At 40.7% G+C, this 13,277-nt stretch overlaps 2 protein-coding genes across 2 annotated transcripts; both read right to left on the bottom strand.

Annotated features, from left to right (window-relative positions):
* Positions 1-7,963: 7,963 nt before the first annotated feature.
* On the bottom strand, positions 7,964-9,218 carry LOC137659149 (uncharacterized). The gene is made up of 2 exons (XM_068394217.1): positions 9,077-9,218; positions 7,964-8,823 (listed from the first exon to the last, which is right to left on the bottom strand). The coding sequence occupies exons 1-2, from the start codon at positions 9,216-9,218 to the stop codon at positions 7,964-7,966; spliced, it is 1,002 nt and encodes a 333-aa protein (XP_068250318.1).
* A 1,655-nt stretch (positions 9,219-10,873) lies between these two features.
* LOC137659148 (uncharacterized) lies at positions 10,874-13,036 on the bottom strand. Its single transcript, XM_068394216.1, has 2 exons — positions 12,792-13,036; positions 10,874-12,698 (listed from the first exon to the last, which is right to left on the bottom strand). The coding sequence occupies exons 1-2, from the start codon at positions 13,034-13,036 to the stop codon at positions 10,874-10,876; spliced, it is 2,070 nt and encodes a 689-aa protein (XP_068250317.1).
* Positions 13,037-13,277: the final 241 nt, after the last annotated feature.

The following is a 13,277-nucleotide window of genomic DNA, read 5'->3' as shown; positions in this document are numbered from 1 at the left end:
TATAGAGACTGAGTATGCCCTCTTGGGCAGTAAGGTCCTTATGTGTTGCAGTGTTAGCATCTTGAATTTGCAATTCACTATGAACTTGTTGAGTGGTGACAAGTCCAGAATGACTCTGAGCTTTTCCGAGTCTTTCTTGGGAACACAAAACAGCCTCCCTTGGAATTTGATGGACTTCACCTTTCGGATCACATTTTTCTCCAACAGTTCTTGAACGTACTCCTCCAAAATGGGGGTGGAGTGTTGGAAAAACCGAAGGCATGGGGGTGGAGTGCTGTACCAGCTCCAACCCAGTCCATTCTTGAGTAGGCTTTGGGCCCAGGGATCGAAGGTCCAGCGATCCCAAAATTTCAGAAGTCTCCCTCCTACCGGTATCATTTCACTTGGACTGCCGTCCTGAGGTCTTGCCTCCCTGACCACGACCACCTCTGAATCCCCTTCCCCTTGAGGGGCGCCTAGACGAGCCTCTGGCTGCTCCTCTAGGTTTTGCACGAAAGGAAGAAGACTGTCCTTCGAACGTTGGGGCGAATGTGGTTGACTGACCTGGCACAGCCTGGGGTACCCACTGAAAGGCAGTCGGGGTTTGTGCCACCATCTGGGGCACTGGAGGCAAAGGCAATTGCAGTTGCTGTTGCTGTCTATAAGGCTTGGCTGGCCGAGATGGTAGCCTAGTCTTCATATTCTTCCTCTTTGGTTGAGGACCCTCATCCGGGGAAGATTTTCTTTTGATAGCCAGGCCCGACTTCTGGAGAAGATTTCTATTTTCCACGGCGGCCTTATCAACAACCTCTTTGACCACATCGGTAGGGAAAAGGTCTTTTCCCCAAATGTTGGAGGAGATTAACTTCCTTGGCTCGTGTCTCACCGAAACCCCGGTGAACACGAACTCCCTGCAAGCTCTCCTTGCCTTGACGAAGCTATAAAGGTCCTTCGTCACTGTGGCTAAGTGAGACTTAGCCACTACCATGAACATTTCATGGACCTTGGGGTCACTTGCCATCGTCTCGAGAGTAGTCTGATGAGACATTGAGGCAGCCAGTCTTTCTTTTGTCTCGAACTCTCTTCGTAAAAGAGATTCGGACAGCTTGGGGAGGTCCTCGCCGAATTGCCGTCCGGCAATATCAGCCTCCAACTTTCCCACTGAGAATGTCAGATGGACATCCTTCCAGTCTTTGTGGTCCATAGGTAGAGCCAGCGACAAGGGTTTACACTCCTCCAGGGAGGGGCAAGGCTTGCCGGCCTCGACTGCCTTTAGGACAGCAGCAAACCCTTTCTGTAAAAAGGGGAAGGCTCTATCAGGAGAGGACACAAACGAAGGGAGCTTCTTGCTCAATGCAGCTACCTTCGAATTCAAGAAGCCCCTCTCTTTCATCGAGGATGAAAGTAGGGCTTGAGCCTTAGCGTGGTCCATAACAATGACCTCCTTCGGCTCTGTCTCCTCCCTTGAAGCTGGTTCTTTTCTCAGCCGGACATAGCAGTCCGGATATGATGCCTTGCTGGGCCAGAATTCTACCTCCTCTAGGGGAACTGAACCCAGCTTATCCGAGATGACGATCTTTCCAGTCGTCATCGGCATGTGCTCAGCATACCTCCATGGGTTAGCATCTGAGCATATGGGAAGGTCTTTCACATTGAGCCTTTTCCGGGGCCCATGTGATTCTGCCAGGGACTGCATACGCAGTTCCATTGCAGCCGCCTTCTCCTGATTCTCCTTCTGCATTTGTTGGATCATTCCAACAATCGAAGAGAGGGCCTGTCCCAGTTCTACTGGGAGGCCAGCCGATGTTGAGGGGATAGGCTCCGGCATCTGAACCGGAGTAGCCGACACCTCGTCGACCTCATCCTCTACGACATCCGGGGTTTGAACTTGATCCTGACCTTCTGCCAGGAGGTCTTCTTCCAAACGTTCGTCCAGGTCAGACATCCTGTCACACAACTGGATGTCTTGCATCGCATCTGCGACTTCCTCGTCCACCTGGACTTGATCTTGAAGGATCTCCTCTTGAGGCTGGGGAATCACTGCCTCAGCTGATGCCTGGGGAAAAAGATACGCCCTCATCTTCTCACTTGGAAGATAGGGGCCAGAGGTGTTCTTCTTGAAGCCCCTTACCCAAGTACGAAGCTTTTCCCTAGCTATATCCCTTGATTCCGCCGTTCTAGGGGAATCAAAAGCCTCAGTAATCAGGTTAGTGCATACAGTACATACCTGAGGGTCCCAATACTGGAGATCATCCTTGGAGACAGCGCATGCTGCGTGTCTCCTACAACACTCATGTCCGCAGAGGTTCTTGCTGCGGACATTGCAGAAAACATTTCCGCACTTCGGAGGGTCCTCCTGTAAAGAGAAGAAATTTCCATGAGTATCAAGTGAACTATGTATCACAGGATATGCATTGTATAGCATAACAATTCATAAATGAAAGACACACACTTGTGTTTCCCTCACAACCCATTGTTGCAGCCTTCCAGATAATAAAATCAAAATGGTTTATCTCTACTAGAGTAACCAATGCAAGGTTTCCAGAGGAAACAGGTGGAGCTCACACCTAGGCAATGATTTTAAAAATCCCTGATAATAGACGGGGAAGAACTCTGCTTCCTGTCTGAGGGCAACAGCAAAGGGCTGCGTAAGAAAACACAATAGTGTTAGAAGATACAGTGCTGTACCTAAACTTTTACTATAGTTTTCTTCTTACTGTATATGCTATACAGAAGAATACTAATACAGTATAGGAGGGTGTGTGCCGGCCTGCCTTTGCCGGCCGGCACACACCACAATTAGCTTTAAAGTATACTACTTAACAGCTATAGGGCGGCAGCCCTCTGGTTCAAATGCCTGTGCCGGCGGCAGCAGCTGCCGGCCAGCAACAGCCAGTGTTGGCCGGCAATGATTGCCGGCCAGCAACTACACAAGGTAGTACCCAGCTGCCGGCCACACTCTTGGTGACCGGCAGACAAGGACTGACATAAGCCGGCCGGCAAAGGTACAAGACCGATGCCAGCCGGCAGCAAAAGAACCAGAAGATTACACCTGCCCGGCTGCCGGCCTCATAGGCCGGCAGCCGGGACAGGTACAGCACTAGAAGAAAATAGAATGGATGCCGGGATAAGAGTGTACACAACCCCCCAAGCCCGGCAACCGAAAGAGTGCATATAAGGAAGGGGAGAAACTTAATTCAGGCTTCCTTGACCAATGCCGTCCGGCTCTGCCGGCAGGCATGGATGAGGGACCAAGAGAGGTCCGGGCAGCACTCGAAAACATAAGACCCTTGCCGTCCAGCGTCTCTGCCGGCCGGCAATGGGCTTAGTCAATCCATATCCCAACCTATACTAGGTCCAGAAGTAGAATGACATACGGTACAGTAATACCCCTGCCGGCCAGCTCTGCCGGCCGGCAAGGTACAGTACAGTAATGGCTAGGCCATTACGGAGATAGAGGGGGAAGGGACAAGAGGGTCCTGCCAACCTTGCTTTAGTGACAGATCACCCGCAGCCAAGAACTTTGTCTTAGCCTAAGGGAGATCTAAGGGAAAGGGCCAGCGCAGTAGTATAATACCTGCCAGCTTCCAGAGCACCAAAGCAAGGAAGGCGTTGCTACTCCCAAGGGAAGATTTATCCTCCCCGAGAACAGCAACAGGACTTAGTCTGGTCGATCACACAAGAAGGAATCATAACTACAGAAACCTTCGATAGTGACCTAAGGGAGCTCAGCTCCCTTTGTAAGTGTTAGGTCAGCGAGGGAGACTCTGCCCCAAGCCAAACAACACGGACTCAGACTAAAAACTCTGTTGTTCTGTCCCTCTTTGAACCAGACTCTGCTGGAACAGGAAGGTACAGTAACACCCTAGTATAGTTTTATCGAAAATAAATTCGGAAAAAACCACTTAGGGATAAGCCCAAGGCTTAAACAGAGGGAAAGGGATTGCATACCTTCTCCGAAGAAAAGAAAGCAACCGGGGAGTATAATAAAGTATACTAAGGCTCCATAAGCAATTAGCCTAGGCACCAAGAGAATCGATTACCTAATTCACCGAAACTCTCACGTATACAATCTTGGAAATATTCCACACAGTCTAAAATGTATAAAATATAGCCTAAAGCTTCAATAAAATTTTAATTACACTCGGAAAAACCAAAATCATGCATTAAGTACTAGGACCAAACGACTAGGCTACATGGCCTAGCGTAGGCCAGAATGGCGAATACTTCGCCAAATAATACTAAGCACGAAAGGAAATCCTATGTAAAGCTAAATAGCTAAATTTTATTAAGCAAAACAACCAGGAATGTCACTCTGACTAACTAATTTATACCTAGCGAGTGACAGTGTCCAGGACACCTCTGGTAGGCTACGGCTCTTGTATCAAAGATTAATCCTATTAATCACTCAAAATTTTACCAAGAGCCTACATTTATACATAACAGACACTATACTCAACTTATCCGAGGCCAACGAAGACGAAGAAGCCATGAAAAGCTGAATAAATCCAAGATTTGCGAGAAAAACAGGAAAAAACACCGAGTTGTTAAGCTACGCAAAAAGGAATACAGATGGCGCCAGGATTGGCGCCAGGCACGCATACGAATCGGGGGATAGGGAAGCCTTGGGAGCGGCTCCCCTTTTTCTTTCCCGAATTCGTATCTCGTCAATCTCCCTCCTACGAGACGAATCTCTGTTCAGGTCGTAGATTGCCATGTGACGTGTCTAGAATACGTCCTCTGATATGTCGCGATATCCCTTTCACGAGGGATACTCGCTCCAGGAGTTAGAATTCTGGTACCTTAAGGTAAATTCTCTGGGAATATCGCCGTAGTTGTAATATACCCTAGGAAGCTACCCTATAGGAACTTCCATCAGGACGACATGGCTTGAGCCCAAAATATATATATATATATATATATATATATATATATATATATATATATATGTGTGTGTGTGTGTGTGTGTGTGTGTTTGTGTGTGTGTGTGGTGTATGTGTGTGTATGTGTGTTTATACACAGATATATGTATATATATATATATATATATATATATATATATATATATATATATATATATATATATATAGATAGATAGATAGATATATATATATACACATATAATCATCATCATCATCATCATCATGCTCGGTATGCTATCTCAAAGTCTTTTAACTTTCACACCCAATCTAATCCTCCTTGCCGTCATCATTCTCATACCCAAAGATCTCACTCGCATTCCAGTAACTTACGTAGTGACCGAGGGATATCTCATGACAGGAGGTCTTTGTGCTTTAGAAATTGGGAATCTTTTTTTTTTTTTTTTTTTTTAGTTCCTTCATAGATTTGACTATCTTAAGATTTCCTGCAATGATTTTCTACTTCCTTCTTACTGATAAGGGTTTTATAGTTTAAAGCTATTCGTAATTCTGCATGTCAATTTTCGATTTCAAACCAATTCCCCATTTTTTCTCGATGTCAGTAAAGAATGAGTTGATGCACGCATACAGCTAATGACATATAGATAGCAAGACAGAAATGCATATAGACACAAAGATATAGAGACCTTATACAACAATTAAAAAGTATGTTGGAGTCATTGAGAGACATAGAGGATATTTATAAGGCAAATTAAACATGGGAATTATAGAGAGATATGCCGAGTAAGGACTATCAGACTTATGCAAATAGACTGGTAACCACAAAAAGTGTTCTGGCCAAGAGAGCATAGTGATCGTTGGACACTGATGGCAAAACAATAATACAATATACCCAGACATATTATAAAAGTGCAGAATAAGTAAACATACATCTGCATGGCAATACAAATATTCAGATGAACGTCATACATATACTGTATATAGCCTTGCAGGTGAGTAGAAAGTAATACAAAACAGACGGTTCAATATTTAAAATAGACTTTCATATTCTGGATATTTAAAACTATCTACTGAGCATTTTCGAAAATTACTATGCAAAATTAACAAATACTGTTAATGTAACCATGATAGGAAATACATCAAGGAAACTACTAAATACATTATGGAAGTTTTGCCTTTCCTGAGGGACATGAGTGGTGCTCAGAACCGTTCAAAGTTTGAAGTGGTTTGTGATATCTCATAAAAAGAGTCGTTTAGGAGAGGGAAACGAAAGGAGATAACTTATCAAATATTAGCAGTTGGGAAAAAGTTTAGCCTGTGATGAGAGAGAGAGAGAGAGAGAGAGAGAGAGAGAGAGAGAGAGAGAGAGAGAGAGAGAGAGAGAGAGATTCTTTTACATTCTATATCAAATCCATCTTTCTAGCTTCCCAAAGTTCAAATCAGTTGATGCACAAAACAAGCACAAAATACTGATAGAAATATACGAATATCTTGAAACCAATTATTCGATCTTGTATTTATATCCAATCATTCTGTATTGAAACGAGAAGGTTCCTTATTGTCAATCATACTATTGTATAAAATAAAGGTTCAAAATCCTATGCAAGAGCATAATGTGAGCAAGCTCTTCCAGGAGGACAGTCCAAAATCAAACATTATTCTCTGGTCTTGCACAGTGCCATAGCCTCTGTACCATGGTCTTTCACTGTCTTGGGTTAGAGTTCTCTTGCTTGAGGGTACACTCGGGCGTACTATTTTATATTATTTCTCTTCCTCATGCTTTCTTAAAGTTTTTATAGTTTATATAGGAAATATTTATTCTAATGCTGTTACTGTTCTTAGAATACTTTATTTTAATTGTTAATTACTTGTAGTTTCCTTATTTCCTTTCCTCACTGGGCTATTTTCCCTGTTGAAGCCCTGGGGCTTGTAGCATTTTGCTTTTCCAACTAGGGTTGTAGATTAGCAAGTAATAATAATAAAAATGATAATAATAAGAGCAGACGTAGCATCACTACTGTTAGGTTGCGTCCTCAGAAGTAGCTCTTTGGTAAATGCAGATTGAAGTGGATTGAAATATGAATTGATTATGAAAGGAGTTTCAAGCGACAGTTCCGGGTAGCGTTTTTGGTTCCTTGTCTAAATAGTGACATTGGAATTAATGCTTTTAGAAATTAAGTCATACAATGAACATCTAATTGGTTCCATAAACGATACACCATTGGCAAAGTTGCCACAACTCATCTCCAAACTGCAACCAATAATTTCCGTATGTTCGGTAGGATGATATATTTACTCAAAAAATCCAAAATAGTAAACATATAGAATCTTCAATAAATATGGAAACCTAAACTTACCCTAATTTGGTTTACATATTACCAGGTTCTTTAACAGATTTTCAAGGATTCTTTTCTGTTCCTATCATTCAATAAATCGAGAAATTGCATTGTGTTTAAATCATTATTTGACCAGGAATAAAAATATTCATATTTATTACTAACCTTAACTATTCATTGTAACATTTCCTATCCGGCAACCCGAAGTGCAGTCTTATTTTACAAATGTTCGTCATTAACGATATCTAACATGCATGCATGCCCATCAATATCACTAACATAACAAAGCACTTATAAAACCTTGATTTAGCTTTAATCCATGATGGCTAGAACTCTCTTGGTGGTGTGTTAATTTCTCCCTTCCCCGTTGAGATACCGCAGGTTAACGAAGACCCTATTCGTAACACTGGTAAGTCGGTACTAACTAGTTTTGCGTTATATTACTCAAAGACGACTGAGATCCATGCATGCGCGTCCCGCATTCGTCAAAACAAACTTTAACAACTCGTTAACGATTGCTTAGAGTCAAACAACTACTTAATATATTTTACCTTACAAAAAACTTCGACAAAAAGAAATAATATATTATTACAAAATAATTCAATACAACAATTATAATTTTCTACGCATCTCACATTGCATAATGTTCATAATATTTCCCTTACAAAATAAAAGATAAATGACTGTTTACTGGTCTTTATAAATACACTATCGTGATTTCATCGTAAGTCACGATACACTCCCAGCAAACAGAAACAATATTTACAGTTATAATTGTCCCGCTTGAATGAGGGCTCTTCTCGCCTCAGTAGCCGCCTGAGCAGTTTTCCTGCTCGGTCGGGTGCTTTTGTTATCAGTTTTCTCAGATATGACAACATCAGTCTCTTGCCATAATTCCAAAGGATATAGCTTGACAACAGGTCTCATTACTTGACCTTGTGGGGTTTTTAAAGTAACCACGCGCAAGACATCATCCGGTCCCACGTGTAATTTGACAATTTGACCGAGCTTCCAACGACTTCTCGGTCCTTCATCGTGTATCAACATAACTTCTCCCATTTTGGGCCAAGATTCGTGTCTGATTCCTACCCGATGAGTTTGTCTGAGAGAAGTTAAATATTCTCTCTCCCACCTTTTCCACAGGTCATCACATTTTTTTGTAATGTACCTAGGGAAAGATCTCAATCTACGTCCTAAAATCAAATGATTGGGCGTCAGAATATTCAACTGGTCATGATCTCCCGACGTATAACTTAAGGGTCTGTCATTGATAATTGCTTCAAGTTCAGTCACAACACAGGAAAGTTCACTAAAGCTGAGAAAGGCCTGACCTATTACTTTCTTTAGACATGTTTTCAAAAGTCCAATCAATCTTTCCCACATAGCTCCAAACCAAGGTGCTCTGGCTGGTATGAACTTCCATTTACATTCAATAACATTCAGGTGTTCTTGCACTAAGGAACTTTCTGCCATGTTTTTCAAATAAACTGAAGTCGATACAAAGGTAGTAGCATTGTCACTTAGCATTAAAGAAGGAAATCCCCGACGGCTACAAAACTTCCGGAACACCATAAGAAACGAATCGCAGGACAGATCTTTTACTAATTCGATATGGATTCCTCTAGTAACTGGACAAGTAAACAACACAATATAGGCTTTTTCAGGATTTTGCTGTTTCTCCTTGGTTAACAACGCTCCTGTATAATCTAACCTCGTAATGCTAAACTGTTGTTTTCTCTACACCCGAAATTCTGGCAATGGTGGAGCAATATTTACACGGTAGGGTCTCCCTTGTGATTTCTTACAGATTATACAATGATGAATTACACTTTTGGATAACTGGAGAAGCTGTGGGACCCAATATTCCTGTCTCACACTTACCACGGTTGCATTTACTCCCATGTGAGCTTGTAAACAGTGATGATCCCTTACTATCAATTTTGTGAGAAAACAACTTTTCGGCAGTAATATTGGGAATTTTATTTCCGCCGCCTGTGCGACATGTTCCAATCTTCCTCTGCATCTTATAATTCCTTCTTCCAAGAAGAGATTCAATTGTACTAATAAGGTCAATTTTGAATCTTTACCCCCCTTTTTCAAAGCTTTGTATTCCTCCGGAAAATATTCCTTTTGTAAGAGGATAATCATTTTATTTTTAGCTTGTTGAAGTTCTTCCAGCTTAAACTTCCAATTTTTCTACAGCCAGTTGATTTGCAATTGTGAATAAATTGCCTAATCCAAGCTATAGTTTTACAAAATTTATCCACTCTACTAAATCTCTCCCAGTTCAGCAGATGGGTTTTTTTCTCTGTTCCCTATAAGATGGACTTGAATAACCTCATCCTGTGCTTGTGCTTCTTTCACCCATGTCCTGTCAATAGGATAGGTGTGGTTTTCTGATTTTAACCAGGGAGGTCCCTCCCACCAAAACGAGTTATTTCTTACTTCTTCTGTTCTTTTTCCTCTAGTAATCCAGTCGCTAGTGTTTTCTGAAGATGGGACGTAAAAGACGATCCCCATAGTTATAGAGTTAATTTCCAATACTCTATTTTTCACAAATACTGGAAAATTATTCTTTGTCACTAACCATCCCAGGGCAACTTTACTATCAGACCAAATTATTATTTTCTCAAATTTATTTTCTTCAAAAGTTTCAACTATAAATTCACACAATCTTGCACCTAACAACAAAGCCATTAATTCTAGTTTAGGTACAGTCAACTCTTTAATGGGTGCTACTCTACCCTTTGCCATAATCAGAGACGAAGTTTTACCACTTGCTCAATAGGCCACACAACCATAAGCTGTTATGCTAGCATCACAGAAAATGTGGAGATAATCCGTTTTCTCCAGATTAGTGCCTCTGGAGAAGGAAATACTGAGACTTTTCTCTAAGTCTTTGGACAACTCATTCCACTGTTCTAATAAAGGAACTGAAAGTAGATCATCCCATTTCAACTGCTGTTTCCACAAATCCTGTAAAAATATTCTAGCTCGTATCATAATAGGGATAAGCATTCCTAAATTATCATAAATTTGGGCAATTGCACTTAGAATTTCACGTTTTGTTTGACCGGTCTTAAGATGATTAGGTGTTACAGTTATTTTATCATCAGAGATGTTCCAATTTAGGCCTAAGACTTTATAGGTTTGCTTCTCTTCAGATTTTATGCGATAAGCACCCGCAATAGTATTCAAAAGATCACTATTACTAGTCCATTCCCTTAAATACAAGTGCGCCTGTGCAAATATTTTTTTTGCGCCAAAAAATAAGTTTATTAATTCATCTTCACTGTTGGAGGTAAATTGAAGGTTGTCCACGTATAATCCCCTTCTCATCATATCCACCATTTCAGTACAACTCGTGTCTTTTCTCACAGCTGCCAGATGTGATTTAATAGTGGCATTCAACAGAAACGGAGAACACGTAGCCCCGAACAATACCACCCTAATCCTATATATGATTAATTCGCCATTTGGATCCGTTGGGTCTTGCAACCACAAAAACCGTGTGTAATTGCGGTCTTCTTCTCTCAATTGCACCATAAGAAATGCTTTTTCTATATCACTAATACAGGCGTAGTTGTTAGTTCTAAACTGCAATAAGACTTTGAGCAAATCTGTCGTAATATGTGGTCCAGTCCACAGACAGTCGTTAAGGCTCAATCCATTTTTACCTTATCTCCAGGAACAGTCAAAAACTATTCTGATTGGAGTGGTGGCACTATCTTTCTGTACACTATGATGTGCTAGATAATGACAATTTTCAACTGCATTGTTTTTATCTACCCTTTCAATGAACCCCCTATCCTCCTGATCCTTCAGGATTTTTTTATAGTGGTTCAGGTAGGTTTCATCCTTCTGAAATTTTGCACATTGTTGTTTAACCCGGCCCAACGCCATGCCAAAATTGGATGGAAGCCTTGACTTATTAGACTTCCATGGTAAGGCCACAACATATTGCTTCTCCATTTTAGAATATACAATGGTACTTTCAAAGTCTTCTAGAACCTTTCTATCATGTTCTTTCAATTCATTGCAGTCAATACCTAATTTATCTAAATTCCACAAAATATCCAAATCATTCTTTATATCACTATCAAATTTATGAGTAGCTTCAATTACTTCCTCGTTAGTTGCTAGCTTTAACACAGTTACCTGGGTTTCCTGCACTGGAGGGGCATTATAGGACCCTGTCACAACATATCCAAATATGGTAGGTAACAATATCAATTTTCCAGCCTTTCTGAATCCGGGGTGTAATATGTTATAGACATTATCAACGCCTACCAACATATCAATGGGTGCTTGCTTGTTCACAGGCAGATCGAAAACCTTGGCCGCTAGACAAATTTTGGTTTTACACAACGTTTTCAAATTTCGTTTAACGTTGAATTTTTTAGCATACTCTGGTAACTCATTTACCACAATATAATCCATAATAATCAATCTACCCTTATAAGGTATGGAAACACTAACCGTTTCATACTCCTTCACAGGTTTGCTTGTCAAATAACCCCTTAAGGCAATTTTCTCCATGCCTTTAGATCTATATTGTACGTCTTTAAGTGCTGACCTTCTGATAAGGGTTCGTTCTGCACAAGTGTCCAATAATCCACGAAGGCGTACCAAATGTCTTCCTTTACCTTTCAACACAATTGTGGCTGTTGGTAAAATTGACCTCTGCTTGGATTTCTGACCCTGATCACTTACGGAATGTGTTCCAACCTGCACACCATTATTATTAGGTTTATTTGCTGATTTATTTATTGATTTACTTGGTTCGCTGGTTTGTTGTTTATCACATAATACACGATGATGTTTTAATCTGCATCCGTTTCCACAAATTTGCTTTTCACAATCTACACTAAAGTGTTTATTTGATGCACACACAAAACATAATCGTAAAAACCCGAGACGACTCAGTTTCTTATCCCTAGTGGCATAAGTTTTACACTGTGTCCACCAGTGTTCGCCTTCACACAATGCATATTTTCTTGTTTGTTGAGAACTAAATTTATTCACATTTCCTTTACTCTTAGGTCTAACAGATTGTGATTGATTCACTGTGAACGTAGATATTGTTGATAAAGTTCCAGGTTTACTTACATCCGTTGAAACGAAAGATCTTAGATTGTGAATTTCTTCTTCCAGATATTTCTTAAATGTATCAAATATAAGCCAATCATCCCCACTTCTGCGTTTTACAGTTTCACTAACACTCTTAGGCAACTTACCATGAAGCAAAATAGTGTAGAGTTCATTGAACTCCAGGTTTTCACTCTCTAATGATCTGATCGAACATTCAAAATTTGCTCTGAATGATTGCAATGCTTCTGAATCAGGAGATGGAGACTCCATTTCTAATAATCTTCTTACTAGAACTTGTTTGATCTCATCCTTTTTCCCATATGTGGTTCGGAGAAGAGATATAGCTTGTGAATAATTCGCAGCTTCCAACTTAAATCCTGAAATCAGTTTTGGAGCATCTCCTGCGAGCAAACTTTGCAGATATGAGAATTTCTGAATTAGTTATAAATCCCCTCGCTGGTGTACCGACACATTGTATAATTCCCAAAAGGAATTCCACTCTAACACATCTCCAGTGAAATGTGGGAGATCCAATTTAGGCAATCTTACATTAGTCTTATGTGTGGGCGGAGGATTTCCAGAAGAACCACTTCCTGATATCGCTGTGATGGCATTGCTCAACTTATACCAATGTTCACCAATTACTACTTCATATTCTGCTTGCTCTTCCACCTCTTTCATTCGATCTTCTTCAGTGGTTAAGGCTAATATCTTTTCATTCAAGTCATGCACAATCTTCATTTGTTTCATAATTAAATCCTTAATTGAAGACAATGTATTGACATTACCTGCAGAAATAGCAGAGTCTATCTTATTTACCCATTTGGTGATTACGCCTTTGTACCACCTCGTGACCTCACCAAAGCTTCTTTTCAGACATTTTTCCAAAGATAATTATCAAACCAGCTAAAATCAATAAATTTTCAAATTTTCAGCAGTTTTAACAAACAACTGTTCATACAGAATATACAATTTCAACAATTTTTCATAT

This window comes from Palaemon carinicauda, chromosome 19 (assembly GCF_036898095.1).
Source record: "Palaemon carinicauda isolate YSFRI2023 chromosome 19, ASM3689809v2, whole genome shotgun sequence".
Lineage (NCBI taxonomy): Eukaryota > Metazoa > Arthropoda > Malacostraca > Decapoda > Palaemonidae > Palaemon > Palaemon carinicauda.
Note: the sequence above shows the minus strand (reverse complement) of the source record. Positions and strands in the feature narration are given on the sequence as shown.